Genomic DNA, 26,805 nt, shown 5'->3' on the forward strand with positions numbered 1-26,805 from the left:
TTTTTCTTTTTCCTTTTATATTTCACTAGGCTTTAAGGATCAACAAATGTAAGACTTGTTGAGCATCATTTTGTCATATTTATTTCAATGTTTACGCTCAAGGCAGATTTATACTCGACTTATAATTTTCCATTGAAGCCATGTTTTGTGCAAAGTTTGTAGATAACCATTTATCTTGGTCTTTAAGAATTTGCTCATATTTAGATACTCTCATTACCGATTGAAATAAATCGGCAAAGTCTCGGCCTTTGAATTTTGCTTTTTGATTTGACTAACAAAAAATTTGCTCTTCGATTAAATTTCAATTTAACAAAAGCCAAACTTGTCAATTTTTTTTCTATGAATGAAGAAAGGTACTTATTAGCCTTCTTAAATTGAGAAACAAATTGGTCAACCAACTCATTGATGTATTGATAGTGTCTGGACAAATCAATAATGATAGTATTGTTCTATAAAATTGATAATGTAATTGTCTTTCCATCTCTATCCAATTACGCACCAATTAGGTGGTAAAGTAGTATATCAAGTAAAGCAAGAAGTTTCTGACGAAAACAAAGGAAATAAACTCTTAACAATTGATTTGTCCCTACTTCCCACAATGGGCAATAAATCGAACAATGTGGTCAATGGTCGATTGTTCATCTTCGCCAACAAAACGGCAAAATCAGTTATTTTGAAATTATTTGGAAAAGGTCGATTATTGACCATTGAAATTGTGGCTTCCTATAAACAAATATGATAACACCCTATCTAATCCCAATTGTTGTTGAACTTCTTTGGCAAATTGTGATAGGGTCAATTATGGATTTGGTTGGTCATCTTGCCCTCTAGGTGGTGTTGCTAATCTTGCGGAATTATCTACATTCATCAACATATTAAGCCTAATAGGAATATTCATATTGGGTGGTATCGATGGGGCTCCCAGCCTTACATTTTCAACATTTGGCAATTAACCGGCCTATTAAGTAGTTTGATTTGCTAAATTAGTGTTACCAATTAGGCTTTTTTTACCAACAGTACCTTGAAAAAAAAAGGAATTGGACTAGAATTCTACCAGTTACTACTGGATTTGTTTGTAGTAGTTGCTTGAAAGATCGTGGCCTCAACATAACATCATTCACATCATTGATGATGATTGGCTTAACTGTATTGGATATATGACTCACAATATAGTTGGTCATATCAATCTGTTGCTCTTTGAACATTCTTCATGTGGTTGATACCATGTTGGAATATGAAGCAACATCCCTTAATTAATCTTCGTGCGATGCATTGGCAAATCAACTTCCTCACATCGATTATCTTTTGTCGTTCTCCCAAAGTGGCCAAAGTATTAGAATGTGTGGTTGTCTCATTACTAGTTTGTGGTAATGAGTTGTTGTTGCCATTAGCATTGTCATGCTCTTGTTGAAATATGGTTAATGCGAAGTTGATTCAACAAAATGTGTCCCATCAAGCGAGGATGTTTTTAGAAAAGTGTCCATAAAATATTTTTCAAGCATGTGGATGGCGTGATATGAATCGACAAAGATTGCAAATAGTCATTTGTTAATTTTGGACACGAAAGTAAATTGCAAAAAATTTATAGGTATGAAGATCAGAGGCAATCGTAGCCAATCATTTAAATTAAAGAAAAATAAAGATAAAGATAAATTTGCAAGAATAATTAGTTTTTTAATTGGTCAGAGATCCTTTACAAAGAGTATAATGTTATTATAGCATACAACCAAAGGTTACAATACTTTTATCCTTTTGTGATTACAAAAAGTTACAACAACACTTATCCATAAGAAGTTATAAAAACCTCAGATGGTCACAATAAACATATCCACCCATAGTTTTGGCTTTGTGTTGATTGTCCATTTCCATGGCAAGTTATCAATACTCTTCAAGTTGTCGGCTGTTTTTTATTACTTATGATTTTTGTTGTTCACCAAATGTTGCTATTATCGACTAAGTCTATCATTTGTCGATAACAACCACAAGTTTGTCAATTTTTGTTATCAACAGTAGCTTGATCCCAATACAATTATGAGATTAGTCAATATTGTATTTATAACACTTTTCCTCCCACACGTATAAATCCTTCGTCTGTATAAGACAGGATCTAAACATAATCACATGACGAAATATCAGAAAATAGAAAAGTAGGCCGAAGAAAATTGAAAAGCTTCCCAAAATTTGGACCATGCACCGATGCTTTGATGTCAACTTAAAGTTATATGCACGATCGTTTACTCTAGAAGGCAAGTTTGGGAGGCATTGAAAAAAAGGAGGAGAAAGCAAAAAAAAAAAAAAAAAAAAAAGGAATGGAAAAAGAGAGAGCCAAAGCAAAAAAACAAAAGAGGAGAGACAAAGTAGAAAAAAGCGAGAGGAGAATGACATGCATGTGCGTTAATTTACGCCAAAAGGAAAAAAGAAGACTTTTTTTTTTTTTTAAGTCAAACGTACAATGCTGGGTGAAAACCTAGTGTGATCACTTGACTTCCCATGTTCCACTATGTGCGCATTTTGAGCCTTGATTCCCTGGGGTAAATTCTTTTTTCTTTTCTTTTTCGGAACTAGCAAGGCAACCAAGCTTACGTTACATTCCTGTATGAGATCTTTCGAACTAAGGGAACCCTTGTGACCAGGTAATTGTATAAGACGGAATAAAAGATGGCAAGATGAGGAAACTCGATGACCCTATGTGCACGTGCATTAAACCTCTCATCCTCCTTTTCCAATTATTTCGTGAAAAATTAATGATTGAAAAATATTTTGCTTAAAAGTTTTTGATTGTGTTGCTTGAAGTAACTAATTGATGAAAAATGTTTTCATTATTGAGAACAATTTATATCTAAATATTTTCATAAACAATGAAAATATTTTTTCCTTCAAGCATTTTTGTAAGTAAAACAAGCAACTATTTTTAGTAAAATATATTCCAAATAATTTATTTTGGGAGAAACAAATGAATCCTTCAAGTAAGAAAGTTTTTACTTAATGAGTTTTCCTCATGGAGTAATTATTGTGATCATTGATTTCGAAGTACACAAGTTTGAGTTTTTGAGCTTTATCAAACTCTAACGATGGCAATCCTTTTTTGTTTTCGGAACTCCCTAGTCACAACCTGAATTTCCACAAACTTGACCTTGAATAAATAAATCACTTAGCATCAAATTATGTACACGAAACTTTTTATTATTATGCAAAATCAAAATTCCCTATACAAAAGATATACTCTTACTTTTGCCATGCATTTTGATCCAATCCTTGAAAAGATCTTTGGAAGTGCTATTCTAAATGTCTCCGAATTCTTAACTCGATCAATTTGTAAAACATTTCAAGGAGAGCTTAACCTCAGTAAATGAAAACTCCAAGGCTATGTTTGATCGTCTAGATTTTTAATTAGGATAAAACTAGATAAGATATGATATGAAATTCATAAATTTTACTATATTCCATCAATTGTTTGGTGATTGCAATAATAAAGTGAATATATTCGCATCTATCATATAATGTATATTATTTGGTATAAATGGCACATCGATATAGATAAACCAAAAATTTTACAAACGGAAATGGTAAAAAATCTCCCGAAAGACGAGGCGACGTCCTATAAATGAATTGTGACACGCTAAAACTTTCGATTCCTAAAATTGGGTTCAATTTCGTAATTAATTTCAACCGGACACGGTTTAGCGTAACCTAACCTACCGGGTAGCTTTTAGGAATTTTAGCGCATTTGACCTATGGTCGATTATTTTCGAGCCACATTGTACATCTTCGACTCATTGGCGACTCTCGATTGTCATGAAAATCTCGAGATTTCAAATATTGGCACATGGTACAAAAAAAGACAGAAAAATCGGTTTAGTGTCATTCGACGAGAATTTTACAATTAGGTGAAATCACCCACACTTTAATTACATGTCTCTGTCGAAACGACCTATTTCCGATCTCGGTGGATTTTGACGGTGTCATATTGACCATTGTAGATTAGCATGGTCGAGCGTCGATTTTGGTTGAATTCTCAGTCTTTGCGTTTAGATTCCTTAACGGCTTCACCTAGGGGTGTAAACAGGTCGGGTCGGGTCGAGTCTTGATGTTACCCGACCCGGCCAAAACATACTGGTCGCATATTGTGACCTGACCCGAAACACGTTAAACTCGCATTGGAAATTCGGGTCGGGTCGAGTCGGGTTTTCGAGTCTTCTTTTTTTTTTTTTTTTTTTTTTTTTTTTTCCGGGTGAGAGTCGAACGGGCATTGGGCCGCAAATGAATGTATCTTCTACAAATGAGCACAAGCATATGCATGTGGGGAAAAGAAAGAAGTTAAAATGGGGTCGGAGAAGTAAATATTTAAGAAATACATTCATACAATTGAAAAAGAAGATGCTAGAGAATCGGAAATAAGAAAAGCTGCACTTCTTGCCAATGCCCAAGAATTCCTAGAAGATGATATTTAAGGGCTGAGAGAAAAATCACCGGCACTGCTGTTGAATATCTCTGAAGTGTCGGTTTCACCTTACTTTTTCCCTCTTTTGCTACTCCAGCCTACTGCACCACATGTTATTAAATCCCGCCTATCCCGATCATTCTTGGAAGTATCTCGAGCCACCTCCAAGTCAAACGATCTTTGTTGTTGTATGACAAAAAGTATTTATCTAAGAGCTCAAATAGTTGGAAAATGGAATATGCATAGGAGGTCATATTCGTGATCTAATAGAACGCAATATTGATCCCGAATGACTATTGATCATCCCAAAACAAGTAGAGTTTCTCTGGTTTAAACCAAATTTATCTAGCTATCCTCTAAATATACCCCCAAGTTACTTATAGTAAAGAAGACAGACTAAGAAAACTAATGAGAGATTCTGCTGAAAGTGATGATTTCTCTAGATAATGAGATATTCGGTTAAGGGATGATTTAATTTTAGAAATCAGGTAAACTGGGTACATAAAACGGTCAGTTTATGGCATCTCATTGAATTGTACACCATAGATGCATGTCCCTAGAAAGTTTGGCCATCGTCGGAATTATTAGGCACCAAGCATGAAATTTAGCAAACAAAAAGATCTTAATGCTCTAAGATGCAAACAAAACTCCTAAAATATACGGGAGACCCAATATAGTTAACCCATACAGCCCCAACATTCTGACGTGGAACCAGAGAAGAGAAAAGAAGAGGCCCGTTCAGGTATTATTATCACCTCAGAACATTTTATTTAATTTAAGATGGATGCAATTGATGAGAGCAATTTCAAGCTAATATAAGAACAAAGAACAGCACCAATATCTGCAGGATGAAAGCATGATGACATGCAAGAACATCAGAATGCCCAGAAGGCATCATAATTCTATTCTATATTGAGACACGTTCTGGCATCTTTTGTTTGTTTTTTTTTTATTTTTTTCATAAGAAGGGGAGGAGGAGGAGGAGGAGAAAAAGAGGGGGTGGAAGAGAGGAAGAGGAGCTACTTGCTGCTAACCTTTACAAAAAGGGTACTAGGAGCCAGTATAGTATGAGCATCTATGCCATTGAGGTATGCTTTCAAACAAGGATGACAAAGAGGGCATTCCTAAATCAAACCGACCTGACCTTGTGATGGAGGATGGATGCGAAACGAATGTGACAATGAGAGAATCTAAATGCATCAGACAAGCAATTTCCTTAATACAAGAAACTAAAAATTCAAGCGCACGAAACACAATCGCCGAATCAAATCGCCCCACAACGAAGAGCAACAAACAATCATCAACAATCGCCCGAGCGGAGCAGCGACTTTGCGAAACGCAAAATTCCCGATCTCCACAGAAAAAAGACTCAAATTTCAAACAGTAATTCTCTCCTACAACTGCTCAAACTCAAAACTAAGAACCACGCATCTAGCAGCCCACTTTTTTCTCTGTCAAATACAACAAAGAAAGGATAGAGAAGATCCCTCACATCTTAATACATTTACCTCGTTATTTTGAAGTAGTATGTACATATCTACTTAAGACGCACCTTTGATGTCGTACGCTGGGCAAAAAATACATGAACAAGACCCTTTGAAGTTTCGATAAGAGCAACTCCTTAGATACTTTAGCCTCCTGCCATGACAATTTTCTTCGTCAGCAAATTCACAAATGAAACTAAGCTTGCTTCAAAACTATTCATGCCCGCTACTCCTCCTCCACACCACAGAACAGAACAAGTATGACAAACAAATTCAGGAGAAAAAAATCAGAATGGCACCTTTCAAGAATGGCACCTTCCGCATGGAGCTGGACCAAGGAAGACTTCAACCTCCGAACCCATCATGTCCCGTGGATGATCCTCACTTCAGTATGGTTTCACGGAGATGCGAGCAAGCTTCGCGAGATATGCCGCAGTTCACTCAGGAATTGAAGCAAACACAGAGTCTGCACACAACGCGAAAGAACAATCACCCTCGCAACTCGAAAAGAAAAGGAACAATATCCGGTGTCTTAGCTCAAGCCTCAAGCAAATATACATCTAAACTTGGAAACGAGGCGATAAGCGAGCGCCATGATCGCCGAGCGAACCTAGTCCCCAAGCTGTCGACGATGGTCGGCCGCACGCGGCGGCAAGGGTTTCGGCATCGGCGAGGCGGAGGCGAGGGGTGGCGAAGGCGACGGCGAGGCGGAGGCGCGTCGATCGGAGGGCGGCAGCGGACTCCACGAGAAGGCGCACTCGTCGGAGAAGAAGGCGGAGCCGACAAGGTATGTGCTTCAAGTTTAGCCTTCAGTGCTTGAGTTGTGTTCAACTGTCGTGTTTTTGGGGCTAAAGTCTAAACCCTAAAGCATTTGTGTTTTTGGGTTTTGAACTTGTTTCGGGTCGAACAATGTTCGAACACGACCCGAACACGAAACACATTTTATTTGCTTGTTTTATATTTGTTACCCGAACACGACCCGAACAAACACGTTAATACATGTTTTGTGTTCGGGTCGTGTTCGGGTCGGGTCGGGTCGGGTCGGGTCTTTTTGACACCCCTAGCTTCACCTGATAGACAAGTTATCTCGTGAGTGGACAACTCAGAGAAAAAGGCTATAAGCACGTCGATAAAAAGCCCAATTTATTTCATCGAAAATAGGGTTGAAAATCCATTGCCAAAAGCATGTCTTGGCGATGCTCAACCTCCTCCACCATCGTCTGGACACCTTTCAATCGCAAAGGACATGAGAGTTGGTTTAAACAGAAAGTAGTGTGGATAAGTTATGCCTCGGAATTGTCATTGAGGCATGAGAATGCTGGAGAGAAGTGCAACCAAATGGATGGAGAAGCTAAAGCAAAAGGCCATCAAGTTTCATGGACAAATAAATTATTGAGGAGTTGTCTTTTTAAATCATATAATATAGGTACAATGAATAAATATGTCACCTGATCGACTTCAAATGTCATTTCTCTCATGAATGCTTGTTTCTAATGTCTTCTTCTCTTGTATCTTGATGTAATTGAATATGAGTTAGAATTGAAAAGATGAATAATGAAATTTGTTAAGCACTCAGCCAAATAAAAGGGAGCCAAAAAATACCACCCACCGCAGTGGCTCAGCAGAGCAGGCGCTAGACTTCCATCGAGGAGGTCAGGCTAGCTTTGAGTCTCTTGGCGACTTACCCAGTGGCACGTGTGTAGTGGCTAGCACGTGTCGCCCCCAATGGTTTACCTCTGGCTGCCGGCCATGTGGGGATCCCTAAATCACCTAAAAAAAAAAAAAAAAAAAAGAGCCAAAAATAGGAAAATGAAGTGAGAGCCATTATCCACTATAGATATCTCTTTCGCCCCTTGGAACGACGTCGCATCCTCACCGTTGTCTGTTCCTGACGGTGTGGTCCCTTCGGCACACTGCAACGTCCGTCCGCGGCGCGCGGGCTCAAACTCGCCAACCGCCCGCCGCTGTACGAGCCCCGAGAAGATGACATCAGCAACTCCGACGCCGACTCCAACGCCCAGAAGAGCCTCAACCAGAAGTAGCGAGGCTCGGCGCGACGTCCTCTGGGGCATGAAGCTCGCTTCCTCATATACTACTGGGAAAAAAGATGTTCTTGGAGGCGGCGCCATTTTTGAGCTTTCACGGGCTCGTGTATCCAATGATGTCCAATAACGTAGCGCTGTAAATTCATTATCTTTTATTTTAAAGAGGAATTGCAGAATGGCTTCGCCGGACCAAGCGGCGTTGGACGCTCGGATGCTTGCCAAGGTGATGCTTCTGCAATGCGTGGCTGTTTCTCGTGAGGCTTTTGGTCCGAGCTCTTACTTGTTAATGCCGTTGAGATGTTTATTCATTTGCCGCAGAGACTAGAACCGGATGATCGAGAAGGCAAGCGAAGGCAGTTCAACTTCATTGGTACTGTCACGTTTCATTCATATTTTTGTGAGTGTGCACGCGTGTTTCGCCTTTCTTGCCGCTTCACCTGGTATCTGCTTTGCTGTGCTTGGCTATTGCACGATAAGTTCTTCCTGGGCAAAATAGTTCTAGGAATAACCAGCTCTGCCCAGCTGCCGCTTTTTTTCCCAATTAGGTTGAGTTTGGGTGTGTCGACTTGTACTTTCAAAATGCTTTGATGGTACTTGCAGTATAGTTCCTCAAGCATATATAGATGAAAGATTAGTAACTGCTAATGATGTGCTCAGGAAAGGCGCTCAGGAAAGATTAGTGTCTTTTTTTTTTATTTTTTTGCTCTTTTGCTAAAGCTGTTTTATTTAGTTGTATTCTACAAAATACGCACGAGAGGTGTCAATGATTCGTTGTGCAATGTTAACTTCCGTGATGTCCCACATTTGTCAGGGATTTTGCTGCGAGAAGTTGAAGTTGAACCTGAGTTAATGGATGCTTCAATTGAGGCCACAAAAGATGGTGACCACAGCAGGCTGCGAGCTTTATCTGTATCGGAGGCCTGCGTAGGCGAAGACAATGACGAAGGAGAAAGAAGATTTCGAACGTGAACACGGGGACGAGGCTGGGTACCTGGTGTTTAACTTTGTTGCTGAAAAAAAAAAAAAATCTGCATTGCCTCCTGCTGCTTCTCAAAGTTTCATTTGCATTTTCTCAGGGAAAACAAGTTCAGCATGTATGGGCTGCGTGAGGAGTCCACTTCCTAATCACCTAGAGAAGAAAGTTTCACCAGTACTTCATTGATTCGACAGTTAGTTCCTTAGTTGTTGTTAAAAGATCATTCGAAACAGACTTTGCTGGTTACAAATCTTTTGAGCAGACACTAAAATCCTGGCTTCGTATTTACCGAGAGCTGCTAATTTCTACAAGTGTTCTGAACCATGGAATCCTTATTCATCGAACTAGATACATTAGACTTCACAGCATGATACATACATCCTGCATTTACCCATCGACATCCATTCCCACACACTTTGATTCCATTTATTATCATTCAAAACAACACTCGCTCACCCTGTACCCGCATCACTTGCTCTCTTTTATGGGTGATCTTGGGTGCTTAACTGGGCCCGCAAATTCGAAGCCTTAAGGCTTGTTTGGTAAGACTAAAAAATAAGTAATGAGAATTGAAGTACGTAATATCAAGTGTGGACAGTTTTATGTACTGAAGATAGAAAGTAATTTCTCATTCGACATTCTGCTCTTTAAACCAAATTGATGGTTTTTCATCGGCATGTAGGTAACATTTGCACAAGCCTATGGTTGGTCGGGCTAATTCATTCCTCTTTGACTTGCATAACATTTTGTATGTGCCTGCCCTTGCCATGCACAAACTTCACCGTCTTTAAATCGTTCTTCAGTTTGCAATGCAAACATTGCCTGTTGCTGAGATTTGCCTTTGCCAATTGGCAGTAGTTAGCGTGGTCGACATCTCCTATGTCGCATTGTCAAAATTATCTTCAGGTTCACATGGTAATGGTGAGTATTTTCCTACATTGTATTTCCAAGAAGAGCTGTCAAAGCTTATGAGGAGTGTACAGTCTATTCAAGAACACCCAGCCGCTGTTAATGAAAACAAGAGAAGCTAGCATGGTTTGTCACTTACTTGTTTCCTGCATAACTTTGCGAGGCAATTACCTAATAGCAATATATGATCGCACAATTGACACTCACCTCTTGTGGTAATCTAATTTGTAACATTACATTTTCTAACCTGGGTTCCGATTAAATCGTTTCGTAATTCTAGATAGTATGCAAAAGGAATACCTGGTGGATGATGGGGATGCTAGATTTAGGAAGTCCAATTTTCAATCCTAGGCAATAGCTAAAAAATTAACGATACCTTTGCCTTTCCAATGCCTGCTAATTTTATCAAATCCGGGGAGTTATAAGAAGAGTGATATACTGCAAATCATCCGATGAAAAAAATTGAGAAATTAAGCTCTCTTCTTATGAGTTTTTATTTTGATACTCATTTGTAGGTATATAAAACTCGGTTTATCCTTTGCATTCGAATCAACCTAAGTAATATTCATGCTCTTGCCGGAACATATGTGCTTGAATCTAGTGCAAATACACCCGCTGAAATTAAACCAACACGATTTTTCCCGTGGGAAAGTCGTGAGCTAATACGGTGTACAACATGAATACCAATATGCATACACCATAATCAACTACATTGAAATATGCCCTACTGTATCCTCTCTCATACTCTCAGTGTTGCGTCTAGTATGATTACGTCACCTAAGGACGAAACAAGTACGCTAGATGCTCTACACATAGACAAAGATCTAGGACTATTGTGTGTTGGTACTAAATATATTAAGACGAGGATAAGATGGCCTACTCCAAAATATGGAGTTGCACTGATTTCATCATGATAGAAAGATAAGATAATCAGATGTTAAAAATTATGTGACCCTTGTCATCTATTCTTTTTCTTCTATTATCCACCTTTTAGTTGCTCCGTGCATCAACTCACCATATCATTCTAATTTGATGATGGCTTGAAGATTTGCTTGAATATTGGTTGATCAGCCACTTTGGTGGGATAATACAAAAGGAGTGATCCCATCTCCTTTGGGCGCATGTCACTGCATATTACTGCACTGGCAACAACAAAATATCTTTTTTGATTACAAACAAAAGGTGTTATATTATGTCTCGCGTTTTATCATGTATACAAAATCTGAGCAAAATCCGAGCCCTTTAGAGGATCTTAATTTGTTCAAATTCGGTGCACCCATTAATCCAATTCAAGTTTGGATTTTGTTGGGCGGGTGGTTTTGTTAGATATAGATAATTGAGGATTGAGTATTGAGTATATTTGCTTTGATCGCAGGTTTGCTTCTTTGTTGATTGGCTGTATCCAATTCCTTGAGAAGCCGTACGGTGGACGTCTAAAAGCCGCACGAAAAAAGGAAAAAGAAGAAGGGGCGCACGCATAAATTCTGTAGGGTGGAGTACCTGTCCTTGGCCGCGCCGAATTCCTCAAGCCGTGTAGTGAACTCCTAAAAAAAAACAGACAAACGGAGAAGTAAGACGGGGTTCGCACGGTGACAGTCATTTTCTCGATCGCACGGAGGAGTGTTGACCGCGGGGAATTTTGTGCAGTGAATTGCCATCCAATTTACTTATTTTATTAATAAACACTATGTGCTTAAGCATAATTTAGGTGTAAAAAATATTTGAGTATGTGAGTGATTGTAATTCTGATTATCGATTATAATGGATTATTTGTTATTGATTTCCTCGTAAATGTACCTACCAATACTTGGATCAAACCACATAAATTGTTGACATCCTTTACCCTCGTGATTTCGCATTGATTTAAATTACAAGATCCAATATTAGTTTTCGCGTTATATTACATCAAAAGTCGTTACTAGTTGAATCGATGGATGATTTCATTTCTATTCTTTTCGGGTCATCCCTGAACGTAACTTTAGGATCGATGCAAAGAGGAAGAAAAATATACCGAGAAACATGGTCCGATTTGATTAAGGGTAATTCATGGCAAGGTTTTCTATTAAAGTTTTTCTTTCTTATTTTAGGAGGTAAAAAATTATTTCAAAGACACAGGAAATATGATAATAAATTCTGTCCTAGCCTCCTTTTCTAAACTTTGTTTACTTTTGACAAAGCTAGAACGATTTTTACATGGAAATCCAATTCCATTTGATGTAGCCTTTCGGTGAAAGTACCCCGGGGGGGGGTGGTGTGTGGAGTTGTTTGGCATGAGGGCACCCGACGGACCTTTTGAGAGAAGACTTTGGTGTTGATCACTTGGCTTGTTAGAAGGGTTGCGGAGGCTGAGTCGCTAAGTCACCACCGATAATATTACATCTTAGTATTCCATAAGTCTTTCATCTTTCAAAAGAAAGACTCATGAAAGGCTTGATTAAAAATACTTGATTTCACTGTCCGTCATGTTGTCCATCCAACCCATCTTCATGGGTTGAACCCAAATTTCCACCCTTCGGATACTCTCAATGGTGACTCATCGTGGGACCAATATAACATAGTCACGATGAATTGAGGTTGTCATTAGGCAGCCGATGTGAAGAATTCTGATTCCTAGGTTGAATAGGTTTCACGTCCTTTTGTTTTGGGTAAGAAACTTGTTCCTTATCTGTCAAACTGAAGATGGACTTTTTTAACGTGCGTGATGGGGTCGATCAAATTTTCTCTACCGCCAATCAACTGCGGCCATCATTTGTTCATCTCTCTTTCCACCACGATGTAATTACTAATCTTTGTGTATTTGGACGGATTAAATCTTTGATTATTTTTATTTTAACACATTGAGAATTATTTTACAATGAGAGGCAAAGAAAACTTGATCGACCCCATTACGCACGTTGAAGAAGTCCATCTTCAATTTGACAAATGAGGAACAAGTTTCTTGCCCAAAACGAAAAGGACATGAAACCTGGTCAGCCTTGGAATCAGAAATTCTTCAAATCGGCTGACTAACGACTACCTCAACTCATCATGAATATGTTATGTTAGTCCCACGATGAGTCGCCATTGAGAGTATCTGAAGGACAGAAATTTGGGTTCAACCCATGAATAAGGAACAAGTTTCTTGCCCAAAACAAAAGGACATGAAACCTGGTCAACCTTGGAATCAGAATTCTTCAAATCGGCTGACTAACAACAACCTCAATTCATCATGAATATGTTATGTTCGTCCCACAATGAGTCGCCGTTGAGAGTATCTAAAGGACAGAAATTTGGATTCAACCCATGAAATAACTTCTCCCCAGTTTGACAGCCTTTTGGGACCCTTTGAAGACGGGTATATCACCACCAATAATATTCCATCCTAGCCTAGCTACTGAAACATCATTATAGTAAACGCAGAGTCAACAATCCCACCGATAGAGCTTTTGGAACGGCTAACCCATTTGGGAAGCTCACCAACAGACCTTCTAGAGAAGACTTGCGTGGATCAATTCACACTTTACAAAGACTGTATAACTGGAAGAACTTTTACTCGCATGCTGAAGCCAATAATGGGGTGGATCTAATTGCTTTTTCTAGTGAATGGATCAAATTATAATAAGCCTCTAAATAATGGCTAAAAATCTCTTCTTGTTGAATCGAATCTCCTCGTTAAATGGTCTACAAGGCGGTTATATGAAGACCCAAAGCCTACTGCCTAACAAAACTTTGTTCCATAATTTTAGATCAAGCAATCCGAGTCCACCCTCCTCTTATGGCATGCAAACAACTTCCCAAGCACATTCCCAACCCTAGTTCGCCCTCCCTTTTTGATAAGCACTTTATCAAATTAATAGATTTTAGAGATTCAAAGTATCTGTAAATTCAAAGTTGTATTACTGGAAAAAAATTCATAAATGATTGAACACTTCCTGATAGACTATATAAATTCATCTATTGGATGGTGATGACATAGCAACCCATATTTATGAAATGAAAAATGTCACTGTAAAGTTGAGTAATACGCCTTTCAAGAAAAGCAGAGAGGACTTCCATGTGGTATGTATGTAGAGCCAAGTAACTAGGAATTTTCTGCAGCCAAGGAGTCCCACCAAAACAATCAAGAAAACCAAATTTGTGATCATGATAATGTCATTTCAAGAAGACTTCGGCTTCTTAGCATTTATAATTGAATGCAAAACCAAATTTGTGATCACGATAAGGTCATTTCAAGAAGACTTTGACTTATTGGCATTCATAATTAAGTGCATCACTGTTTGATAGACATTGTGCTCGACCAAAAGACATTATATATTACCATTTTTTTTCTTTCTGCGCAATTGTTGCTGTAAACTATTTGACATCACTTTATCTTAAATTCTACAATAGTTTAACTTTTAGAAATATTGATGAAAAATATTAATCTTTAGTACTCTTGTATTATACATGTGTAGACGCAATCCAAAAATACATATAAATTGTCTTTGAAGTGAAGTATCAAATAACTTTTCTCGGCTTTTTTTTGCTCTTATGTTTGACAGAATTACTGGAGGCTTTCCCGTTCTTATGGGCTGCCAATTAGTTAGCTTTTCTTCGTTTCTTCATAAGTCGAACAACTCAGTTTAAATTCTATTTTATGTAGCTGGTCGGGCTAATTCATTCCTCTATAGTGTGCACTACATCTTCCTGGGTAACCTTACAAGGCAATTACCTATTAGCAATATATGATCGCCCAATTGATACTTGTGTCTCGTGGTAATCTACATTGCACATTACGTTTTCTTATTGGGTTATGGTTAAATCATTTCGTAATTCTAGGTAGTATGTGAACCGAATGCCCGGTGGATGAGAGGGTGCTAGATTTAGGAAGTCCCTTATAGCTAAAAGGAGAATGGTTATGAGATGAGTGAAACTAAAAATGCCTTTGCCTTTCCAATGCCTGCTAAATTTATTAAATCTGGGGACTTAAAAGAAGAGTGAAATATTGCAAATCATCTGATAAAAAAAAGGAGGTTAAGCTCTATTATCATGAGTGCTTATTTCGACACTCATTTGTAGGTATATGCAAAACTCGGTTTATCCTTCACATTGGAATCCACCCGATTTATATTCATGCTCTTGCTGGAACAGTTGAATTTGGTGCAAATACACCCGTGCTGAAAATAAGCCAACACATTTTTTTTTTCCCTTGGGAAGGTCATGAAGTAATAGGGCATATAAAATGAATACCAATCTACATACACCGTAATCAACAACATGAAATATGTCCCTAGTGTATCCTCTCTCATACCGTCAGCATTGCATCAATTCTGATTACATCACCTTAGCATAGAACAACTACACTAAACGTTCTACGCACAGACAAAGATCTATGACCGTTGTTTGTTGGTGGTGAATATATTAGGACAAGATCGAGATGGCCAACTCCAAAATGTGGAGTTGGATTTTGGAGTTGGCACTGAATTTATCATGATAAAAAGATATGATAATCGAGTTTTTAAAAATATGTGACATTTGTCATCTGTTCTTTTTGTTTCATTATCCAACTTTGAGTTGTCTCTGCGACGGCTGGATGATCGACTGAAGACTTGCTTGAATATTGTTTGATTACCCACTTTGGTGGTATAATACAGAGGGGCGATGCTATCTCTTTTGGGAGCATGTCAACGCAGATTGCTGCACTGGCAATAACAAAATAAATTTCTTGATAGCAAACAAATAGTGTAATATTATATCTCAAGTTTTAGCACGTGTACAATATCCAAACCATTTGGATGATCTCAATTTGTTCAAATCTAGTGTGCTCATTGATCCGATTCAAGTTTGGATTTTGTTAGGCAGGAATAGCTATGGGTTTGTCTCTCAATTGATTGGCTTTTCCTATGAGAAATGATTGAGCGATCGTTCTTAATTCACTGTGATGAAAACAATATGTTCTGGATCATAACAAAAAAAACAAATGATTCAAAATTATTAAGAGATCCATTCCTCATCCGTTACTCTCACAGTTATGCAAACACAGTTATATTAGCAAAACTCTTATCTAATATCTTCGAGAAGGCGTGCAGTGGACGTCTAAAAGCCACGCAAGAAAAAGGAACTTGAATTTTCGGTGGGCTCCGGGCGAAAGTGGATTTGTTGACTGCTACAAAAGAACGAGAAAAAGGGAGAACACATAAATCCTGTGGGGGTGGGAGTACCTTTCGTAGGCCGCACAGAAGAGTTCCTTCCGGCCGTGTCGTGAACTCCCAAAAAAATGACGAACAGCGGAGTAAGAAAGGGGGTTGCCCTGGGTGACACTCTTTTTCTCGATCGCACGGAGCAGTGTTGACCACGGCGGATCTTGCGCTGTGAGTTTACATCTGATTGAGCTATTTTATTTCCACGAATTTTCGTGACACAATCATTCAATGCACCAATTGTGGGAAAAGCCATGGGAGATCGATGGGAACGCGGAAAAGAAATTGCGCCGGAGACTTCGTATAAATGTTTGAAAGAAATTCTGTCCTCGCCTGCACTGGAAATCACGTGGATGACCAATTACATCGAACTGGACAGATTCATATCACAATGTTGATCATTGGTAAATAAAAATAGCTTTCATCATATATTACTTATGAAAATTTCACGAACTTCTTCAAATCAATCTAACAAGCACAAGCTACATTACCTATGGTAAAGGGGGGAAAATTACAAAGCACAACAAAAACATAAATAGTACTATAGCGAGGCTCGAGCACACCTGTGGCCAGTGGCCGTAGTTAGCGACCGGGTGAAGAAGAAGGAAAAAAAGCAAAAAAAAAAAATTAAGAAATTGATTTTTAAATAAAATATAATAAAAGACAATAGTCACCTTTCATTTCTTTGATTTTATTTTTTAACGCTTTTTGTCTTATTTACTTACATCTTCATATTTTGTTATTTTACTTTTTTTAACTTGATATAAAATTTTATCCAAATAACACATTAACATGAAGAGCTTAAAGTCAATTAAATTAATTAATATTTATTTTCATAATTAGAGTGAAGTATGAATGTATTTTAGTAATATGAATCACATTGGGTATGTGTTAAGTCAAAGTCGGGATTGTCACGGATCATCGAAATTATATTTCATGGAAATAGAACAATATAGATAGGATCATTTTGACTCAACCTATCGATTTGACACCCCGGCAGGCGCACAGTGGAGGTCTAAAAGCCACACAAGAAGAGGAGCTTGAAATTCATCGGGTCCCGGTCAAAAGTGGCTTTGTTGACTTCTGTAAAAGAGCAAGAAAAAGGGAAACACTTTAATCCTGTCGGGTGGCGTGCCCTTTCTTAGCCGCTCGGAAGCTTCCTTCAAGCCGTGTGGTGAACTCCAAAAAAAGACGAACGGCGGAGTGAGAAAAGGGTCGCACTAGTTGACACTCTTTTATTCGATCATACCGAGGATTGTTGATCACGGTAGATTTTGTACTATGAATTTAAATCAAATTGAGTTATTTCATTTATAAATACCGTAGGCTTGGGATTAATTTAAATGTGGAAAACATTTAAATGTGTGAGCAATTATAATTTTGATTTTCCGATTATAATGAATTATCTATTGTTGGTTCTTCCTATAAATGTGGGTACTGATACTTGAACCGAACCACATAAATATTTGATGTCATTTATTATTTCTCGTTTAGCTCTTCGGTGATTTCACGTCAACTCAAATTGCAAGATTAAATACTAGTTTATGTGTTATATTACAACAAAAGGCATTACTTATTGAATTGAAACAGAATGATGATTTCACGTCCATGAAAAGAGGAAGACTGGACTCTAAAATTACTTCGTTTGAACTCTGAGACATTAAACTTCAGGAGTATTCCCTCTTAGGTAGGGAAGAAAAATATATATCTAGGAATTAGGGAGGCTAGGGGGGGGGGGGAGGTAGACTCCCATCTATGCTTTGGAGTAGGCTATACGTAGATATGGTAGCCTCCCACACATGAGGCTACGAAGAGGAACCTAAAAGGGTTCTTGCCGGGTCAACCTGTGCTTCGGATGACGGCTACTAACCAACTTGTCGGTCTAGTACCCTAGTTAGTTTGTAGACACTATGCAAAGTACCTACAAACACAGTCAGTCTAATTAAGGTATTTCATGGCAAGGTTTTCTATTGAAGTTTTTCTTTCTAATTTTTGGAGGTAAAAAATCACGCCAAAGACTAAGGTAATATGATAATAAATTTTTTCTTATCGTCAACTTCTGATCCTTTGGAAGGCCATTTCCTGCTGCTTTATTATTGCTTTTCTAAACTTTGTTTACTTTTGACAAAGCTAAAACGCTTTTTACATGGGAATCCAATCCCATTTGATGTAGCCATTCGGGGAAAGCACTCGGAAATATACTAATATGTTTAGCATAAGCCCACCGGTAGACCTACTGAGACAAGACTTTGGTGGTGATCACTTGGCTTGTTAGAAGGGTTATATAAGTCGAATCCCTACGTCATCTCCACTAATATTCCACCTTAGTCCAATAATACAACATCATTATGGTAATCGCATAGTCAACAATCCTCCCGATGGAGCTTTTAGAACGGCTAACCCATTTTGGGAGCTCACCAACAGGCATTCTAGGGAAGACTTCCGTGGATCACTTTACACTTTACAAGGGCTGTATAACTAGAAGAACTTTTACTTCCATAATAAAGTGAATAATGGGTTAATCTAGTAGCTTTCTCTAGCGGGCGGATCAAATCATAATAAGCCTCTAAATAATGGCCGAATAATCTCTTCTCGTTAAATCTAATCGAATTTGGGACGCTAAAATTTGCCAACCTTAAATGTCAAATTTAGGGATTGTTGTTCCAGAAGTCCTATACTTATTATATAACAACTAATTCAATCATAAACATTTCAATTTGGCCAATTGAGTCCTTAACCATCTGACAATTTACCAATGCAGTTCTTCTGGCCAAAAATTGATCAGATATCACTGACATAGACGCTAGTCGTCTAATGTTGAACAGCCAGTCAGTGTTGATGTGAACAAATTTTATCACTTTTTAATAATTTTTCTGTTTTCTTTTTCCAGTTTGGTAGGTTGCTGTGGTTGCATGAAGCTGCAAGGAGAGAGCAGACATAATAGTGGAGCCTAACACATGTTCAAATATTGCTGAATTATGTCCTTGGGGAGAATTAATAGTTTGTTTTCGGCATTGCTCGATCTAATTGTATGTAATGGCGGACCTCAGTTGTTTTGGAATAGAACGCAAATCAGTGTTATTATATGCTTTCTAGAAGCATAACAAGTAAATTCATCCTCTCTGGAAGTTTTGCTTTCTTTATATTGGAACCATCGTATATCAAACGCTCCCTCAGCATTAGACTATTCTTGTTGGACCACCAGTCGTCGTAGTAATCAAGAGACCAGCCATTGATGAGGGAAGATAAGTGTTTTGAACGGCAAAAACGTGAAGATTACTTGGCTGTAATTTGAAAAGATTATGCAGGTCCGTTTCATATTCATTAAGGTCTTTCTTTATCATTATCTCTTTACCAGACTTCACCATATTGAAATAAAGCAAGATTAGACTTTATCAAAGGAGAAAAGAAGCACCTGAAAAGAAGCAAAAGATGAGTCTTTCTTTAGTATTATCTCAAGTCGCGATTCATGTAGCCTTTTTGGGGCACTCTCTCCTTGCAGTTCTCCTGAGGATAGAGTTGTTTTCACAAGAAATTATTCTGGCGAGTTTGCTCATTTGATACTTGGGTTGGTGCAATTGGTACGAGAAAAGAAGCAAAAGATGGTTTGGCATCGGAGTATCTGGTTTAATCCAAACCTGCCGAAATTTGATGTCATCGTTTGGCCTGTCATAATTATATCGATGAAAGATACTTTGTTTACGTCAGATACCCTCATAATTTTGATCTTGCAAATAAAACATTTATTTATTATGTATAGTTGAAGCTAGAGCTAAAATTAAATTCGTTTTTGATTGCACGCAATATTTTTCATCAGAACCAGACATATTATTGTGACGAAAAGCATAACAACAATTCGCATATGATTGATTCTTCACGGGCTAATATTTTGGTGATCCTAAATTACATTCAAAGATTAAAATGAATAAAGCATGAACAATTGTTCATCCAAAAAACTGTAATCTCCATTATTTGGTGGACAATTCAAAATAAGTGTTTTTATGATCAGCGGCCTAAGATATACCCACCCGGAAAAAAAAAAAAAGCCACACTCTCCCATCACAAGAGAGAACAAGATGACTATATAACACTTTCTAAAACACAAATGCAATACATCCCAGGACTATATAACAGTTTCTAAAATAACCTTGCCAAACAGTTTTATTCAAAGTAACATGCATGTGAAGATTTTGAAACACCGAGCCAAAGCCAAAAACAAAAACAAAATTATTTATCTGGACTAGACAAAACCGAGATAATCAATCACGTGAGGATTCTAGACATGCTAATCCTCAATTGATATTCATGATCTTATTTTATGACCCATCACGCACATAAGATTAACTCTCGTATGCTGCTTGTGTTTGCCCGATAAATGAAAAGAAATATAACTGGCCAAAACACTGGAAGATGATAAAGAAAGAACCTAACTTGAGAAAATGCTATTTAACTGGATTTTGGCCTTTGCCCCATATATGGAGAAACATTATTATCATTGAGAGAGAGAGAGAGAGAGAGAGAGAGAGAGAGAGAGAGAGATGGGGTGCTTAATCTTAAAAGTTATGCACTCTTCTACTTAACTAACGTTGATTGATGATCAATCATTGAAGATGAAAGTAAAATATATCGGTAATTTGTTTCTAAACTTAATTAAATTAATTAAGTTCGTAAATGTTATGAGATACGAAAAGCAATTTATTATTGGTAAGCAATTTTTGCTTGTCAATAATGGAGGAGACTTTACTCGCACTAGGACGATGAAATAAAGAGCAAAACAACGACCACCTGTGTGACGATAATAATGCCCTCTCACTTTTATTAAAGCCACCTCCTTTTCTCCTTAATTTGTTTTCGCACGACAAAATAAAGTGTGTCGGATAATACTTTTCCAATGGGAAAAGAGAATTCTTGACTTGGAATATGAGGGCGTGGGTCATCAAGAGTTAGATCATGTTGAGAAAGTGACTATAATCTGATTCTTGCTTTTTCATATTCCACCATGTCCAGCACAATTGAGTTGACACGACAAGTTGTTCACTGTCATTAGTCTGTTGTCACTAGTCTCTGGGGACGAGAGGCAGCTCGCAAGCATTATGCAGAATCTTACGAGATCTCCTTTGCGTCCGCCACTGCAAAGGAGGTGGTAATAGTGGATATCTCATCCATATACCTTGTGCAAAAGAACTTCCAACTTCTTTTCCCAACGTTTACATAAGTTGAATCCCTATCCCCACCACCGATAAACTCACTGGCTTGCTAAAGCGCAAACTGGGCTGGCATCAAAACCGCGGCCTCCCGAGCAATTATGCAGGCCTTTCCGCGAGGACTTCATGCAGGTTTTGATAAGTTGTGTGGCCAATTCGAGACATTAGATTTTGCTGTAAAATTGACGCTAGATTAGACTCTGTCGTGAAAGAAAAAGAAAGCTCTTGAAAATGACGATACAGATTCTCAGGTTGTACGGTGACGTAATTCCATAACTGCTAATCCTATCGTCTGCTTGGGTTGACTGGTAGGGGACTGCCGCCTCTCAGGCCGCTTGGTTTTTTGGTTTTACTTTTTATCAAATGTATGTCACGATTTATGAAATCGTCATATAAATTTTTTATATTTTACTCTTGGAGGTAGGTATTGGAGTAATACATATTTTGAAGCTACAACATCTTAAATTTGCGTAAGCCAGTTTTTCGAAAAGTTGTCATAAGCTATTTAGTCGTAAAATATTTGATAAGCACTTTAGCAAATTTAAAGATATTCAAGAAATTCAAAGTATCTGCAAATTCAAAGCTGTATTACTGGAAAAAATTCATAAATGACTGCCATTTTTTAATAGATTATCCAAATTTACCTACCGAACGGTGGCAACGGGGCAATGCATGTCTATAAAATGAAAAATGCTCTTGAGTGATATGGCTTTCAAGTAAATGCGACGATAGACTTGATGCTAGGAAGAAAACCCTTCCAAGTTACATCCACAAACACGTGCAGTGCTCGTTTTTGAAGCCCCGAAGTGAGACTGATTAAGGAATGTCGTAGGTATAGAAGGGACGCTTCTACAGTGTAAAGCTCAAATATGGAGAATTATATAACCCAATTTCCCCGACCGTGGTCTCTGACCGCTTCTTATAAGATCACTGGAAAAGTTAATGTCACTTTGGTAAATTTCTAAACTATAGTTATATGAAACAATCACGTCATGTCATAAAAGTTATTAATCACATGTGAAAATAAAATACGATACAAATTACTCTTCTTTTACGTCTTGTGTTCCATGTTAAGTTGTTGTGTTTATCTTCAGGACGCAGTGTAGACACCGATGGTCAGTGTCACAAAGCCAAAGTCAAATATAACTCCCTCTTAATGTTTCTTTTTGTCCATCCTCGTCATGATTTATATAAAAGGAACGAACGGTGTAAAGTGTATGTGTCTAGGAAAGACCATTTCTTTCAACCTGGATATTTATTTTACATGCTTGTGTACATATGACTAAATTAACTTTGACAAAAAATCTGATCTTCCTAAACCATGAGAAAATGAGAAATCATTCCGACCGAATCGCATATGAAATTACTCATATGACAAGTAATAGAGCTTTTAGAATGGGTAACACACATTTTGAGCCCACCAATGAAACCTTCAAGAAGACTTGCTTCAATGACTTCACAGTTGACAAAGGCTATATAAAGGGAAGCACTCTCCATCTCTAATAAACTCACTTGTGTGCTAAATTGTAAAATGAGGTGGCATCAGATCCTCGACCTCCTTTGTTTCCTCTTTTTCTTACATTCCCCTCTTCCCCTTGCCTCCCCACTTTGCCCTCTTGACCAGCGCGATACCTTGCTCCATTTTAAGAATTCCTTCCTTGTTAATAAGGAGTCTGCCTTTTGTCCTTTGACCATGTCAGCCAACTCATGCATAATATATAGAGCATGGGATGAGAGAGACGACTGCTGCTACTGGGATGGGGTCACTTGTGACAATGTCACCGGTAATGTCATCGATCTCGATCTTACTAATAGTGTGTTTCATGATGTTGTCTATTCCAATGGTTCCCTCCTTCTCCCGAAGCTTCATTCGTTGATGATGTCATCTTGCAACTTGACCAAATTCCCCTATTTCTTGAATTCGTTAGAAAGATTAACACACTTAGACCTCTCTTCCAATAAGATTAGTGGGGAGATCCCGAGGTGGTTTTGGGGAATAAGCCATCGTACATTGGAATATTTTGATCTTTCTGATAACCTTATGGAGGGAGGTATACACCAATTGCATTGGAAGCGATTGCGGTACATTAACCTTTTGAATAACTCATTCCAAGGACCACTCCCAATCCTTTCACCTTCTACTATTTTCTTTTATGCCGAGAACAATGGTTTCTCTGAGATCCCCTCTTCAATTTGTCAATTGAGTTCACTCGTCCTTCTAGCATTGTCTAGCAATAATCTCTCTGGGACTGTGCTCCCATGTTTTGGTAATATGACCAATCTTGTGCTTGTAGACTTGAGCAACAATAATCTCTTGGGGACTGTGCCCTTATCTTTTGGTAATATGACCAATCTTCAAGCATTAGACTTGAGCAACAATAATCTCTAGGGACTTTGTGCCCCCATCTTTTGGTAATATGACCAATCTTTGGCGATTAGACTTGAGCAACAATAAATTACAAGGGGCATTACCACGCTCCCTAGCCAAATGTGCAAAGTTATCTGTACTTTTATTTGGTCACAATGAGTTTAATGATAGATTCCCACATTGGTTGAAAATGTCGGGATTGTTTGCCCTTGATTTGCAATCCAACAAATTTCATGGTACTATCAACCTCACTAGTCTTGGACTCTCCTTCCCTAGACTTGGACATTTAGTTATTTCCAACAACAATTTTATTGGACAGTGGCCCGCAAAGGTTTTCTCTAACACCTCATTACTTATAATAGATTTGTCTAACAACAAATTTGGAGGGCCAATTCCACTTCCGTCTCCCGTAACAATGTATTATTCCATTGCAAGTAACAATATGACAGGAAAGATTCCCTCTTTGATATGCAATGCCACCTATCTCATGCTCATTGACTTGTCCAACAACGGCTTAATGGGTAGCTTGCCTCAATGCATAACAAATTTTAGCATCAACTTGTCAATTTTGAACTTGCGAATGAATCACCTCGAGGGCACAATCCCTCAATCACTTTATTTTAGAAGTGAATTGATGACTCTTGACTTGAGCCAAAATTGGTTTGAAGGCATGTTGCCCCGATACCTTGTCAATTGTATAGATCTGAAAATTTTGGATCTTAGTAGCAATCAGATAGAAGATACATTCCCGGTATGGTTGGGAAAACTTCCGAAACTGAAAGTTCTCATTTTGAGGTCCAACAATTTGATGGGTCTTTTGAACATTTCGAAGGGAGATCTCATCTTTCCAAAGTTACGCATTTTGGATCTCTCCAACAACAACTTTGGCGGTCCTTTACCAGCCAACTTGATAATGAACCTTAGAGGTATGAAGAATATAGAAGATGAGCCACATGGACCATCGTATATGACATGTAATATCTTTAAGGGAGGGGAACCATACGAAAATTCCATGACGGTGACGATGAAAGGGAAAGAAACAAAGCTAGTGAAGATCTTGACCATCTTCACAACCATTGATTTATCACACAACTCTTTCCAAGGAGACATTCCTGAAGCTTTTGGCCATCTTCACTCTCTCATAGGACTCAACCTTTCGCACAACCACCTCATTGGTTCCATCCCTTTGACTTTAGGAAACTTGACTAATCTCGGATGGCTTGATCTTTCTTCGAACATGCTTAGTGGGGGAATTCCTAGAGCACTAGGAGATTTGGCATCCCTTGGGTACCTAAATCTCTCGAAGAACGAACTCACTGGTCGAATTCCTCAAGACAAGCAATTGAGCACATTTTCAAACGACTCATTTGATGGAAATGCAGGCTTATGTGGAACTCCATTGCCAAAAGCATGCCCCGGCGATGCTCAACCTTCTCCACCATCGTCCTCATCAACTTTGGACCGTGAAGGACATGAGAGTTGGTTCAAACAGAAAGTAGTGTGGATAGGTTATGCATCTGGAATTGTCATTGGGATTTCCGTAGCATACATTGCAATTGAAGCGGGAAGGCCCAAATGGCTGTCGCGAGGCGTGAGAATGTTGGAGAGAAGTGCAGTCCAGTGGATGGAGAAGCCAAAGCGGAAGGCCATCAAGTTTCATGGACAGTGAAATTGTAGAGGAGTCGTCTCTTTAAATCTTGTAATGTAAATTCAGTAAATAAAGATGTCACCTAATTGGCTTCAAATGTCATTTCTGTTTTGAAGGCTTGTTTCTAATGTCTTCTCCTTTTGTATCTTGGTATAATTGTATATGAGCTGAATTGAAAAGATGAATAATTAAATTTGTCAAGCACACAGCTTCAAAGCAAAAAAGAGCCACAAAAACAGGAAAATGAATATAGAGCCATTATCCACTGCAGATATCTTTTCCATCTTCCCGTTTGCCTTGGTTATATTTGTCCGGGAAGAATTAGGAGTAAATACTGACCTTAACGCATTTAGTCGAAGGTTGTTAATAAAATCCTACTCATTAGACGAGTCTGTCAATGCCCATTTTCCATGCCCCTCCGGCCATGGCCGAGGTTCTGCCGCCGCCGCCGCCGTCACCGCCATCATCTCTCCCCCTCTCCCTTATCTCTTTTGCCCTTTGGAACAACGTCACATCCTCACCATTGTCTGTTCCAGACGGCGTGGTCCCTTCGGCACACCGCGACGTCCATCACCGGCCGTGCGGGCTCAGATTCCCCAACTGCCCGCCGCCATACGGCAGCAACTCCGACTCCGACTCCGACTCCGACGCCCAGAAGAGCCTCAAACAGAAGAAGCGCGAGGCTCGGCATGACTTCCCCTGGGGCATGGAGCTCGCTTCCTTCTCCCATCCCCAAATCAAGCGCTTCCTCAGACAGTGCTGGGAGAAAAATATGTGTCCTGGAGGCGGTACGATTTTGAGCTTTCACGGGCTTCGTGGACATAACGATGTCAACAACGGAGCACTGTAGATTCGTCGTACTTTCTTTTAGAAGGGAGATTGCAGAGTGGCTTCTCTGGAGCAAGCAGCGTTGGGCGCTCGGATGCTTGCAAAGGTGATGCCGTTGAAAATTGAAATGTCTGTTGATTTGTCGCAGAGACTGGGACCGGATGTTCCAGAAGGAAAGCGAAGGCAGTTCAATTGAATTGGTATCATTTTTATTCATGTTTTTGTGGGTGTGTACGTCTGTGTGTTTGTGACAATCTTCTCGCCTTTCTTGCCGCTTCACCTGGTGTCTGCTTTGCTATGCTTGGTCATTGCACGATGAGTTCTTTCCGGGCAAAATAGTCCTTGGAATAAGCATCTCTTTCCTAACTGCCGCTTTTTTCCCACTTAGATTGAGTTTGAGTGTGTCGGCTTGTACTTTTAAAATGCTTGGATGGTACTTGCACTCTAGTTCCTCGAGCATATATGTCAATAAAGATGAGTAACTGCTAATGATGTGCTCGGGAAAGGCGTACGTGAATGCTCAAACCAGGCGGAATATCTGAAATTTTGCTTGCTGAACACTTTTTTTTCATTTCTGGATGAAACATAAATGTCTTTGTTTCTTTTTCTTTCTACTAAAGCAGTTTTATATAGTTGTATTCTACAGAAGAGGAAGGAGAGGTGTTGATTTCATTGGTGCCTCATGAGTCCATAATATGCGATGTAAACTTCCTTAACTAATGCATGCTTAAATTGAGGCCACAA

At 38.7% G+C, this 26,805-nt stretch overlaps 1 protein-coding gene and 1 long non-coding RNA gene across 2 annotated transcripts; one reads left to right on the forward strand and one right to left on the reverse strand.

The window, feature by feature from the left end:
- Positions 1 to 6,047: 6,047 nt before the first annotated feature.
- On the reverse strand, positions 6,048 to 6,904 carry LOC120287824. Its single transcript, XR_005546092.1, has 3 exons — positions 6,484 to 6,904; positions 6,225 to 6,391; positions 6,048 to 6,079 (listed from the first exon to the last, which is right to left on the reverse strand). It is a non-coding gene; the product is annotated as an uncharacterized LOC120287824 (long non-coding RNA).
- Positions 6,905 to 24,000: 17,096 nt separating this feature from the next.
- On the forward strand, positions 24,001 to 25,254 carry LOC104417053 (receptor-like protein 33). The gene has a single exon (XM_010028377.2). The coding sequence runs from the start codon at positions 24,001 to 24,003 to the stop codon at positions 25,252 to 25,254; it is 1,254 nt and encodes a 417-aa protein (XP_010026679.2).
- Positions 25,255 to 26,805: the final 1,551 nt, after the last annotated feature.

This window comes from Eucalyptus grandis, chromosome 8, assembly GCF_016545825.1.
Source record: "Eucalyptus grandis isolate ANBG69807.140 chromosome 8, ASM1654582v1, whole genome shotgun sequence".
Classification (NCBI taxonomy): Eukaryota; Viridiplantae; Streptophyta; class Magnoliopsida; order Myrtales; family Myrtaceae; genus Eucalyptus; species Eucalyptus grandis.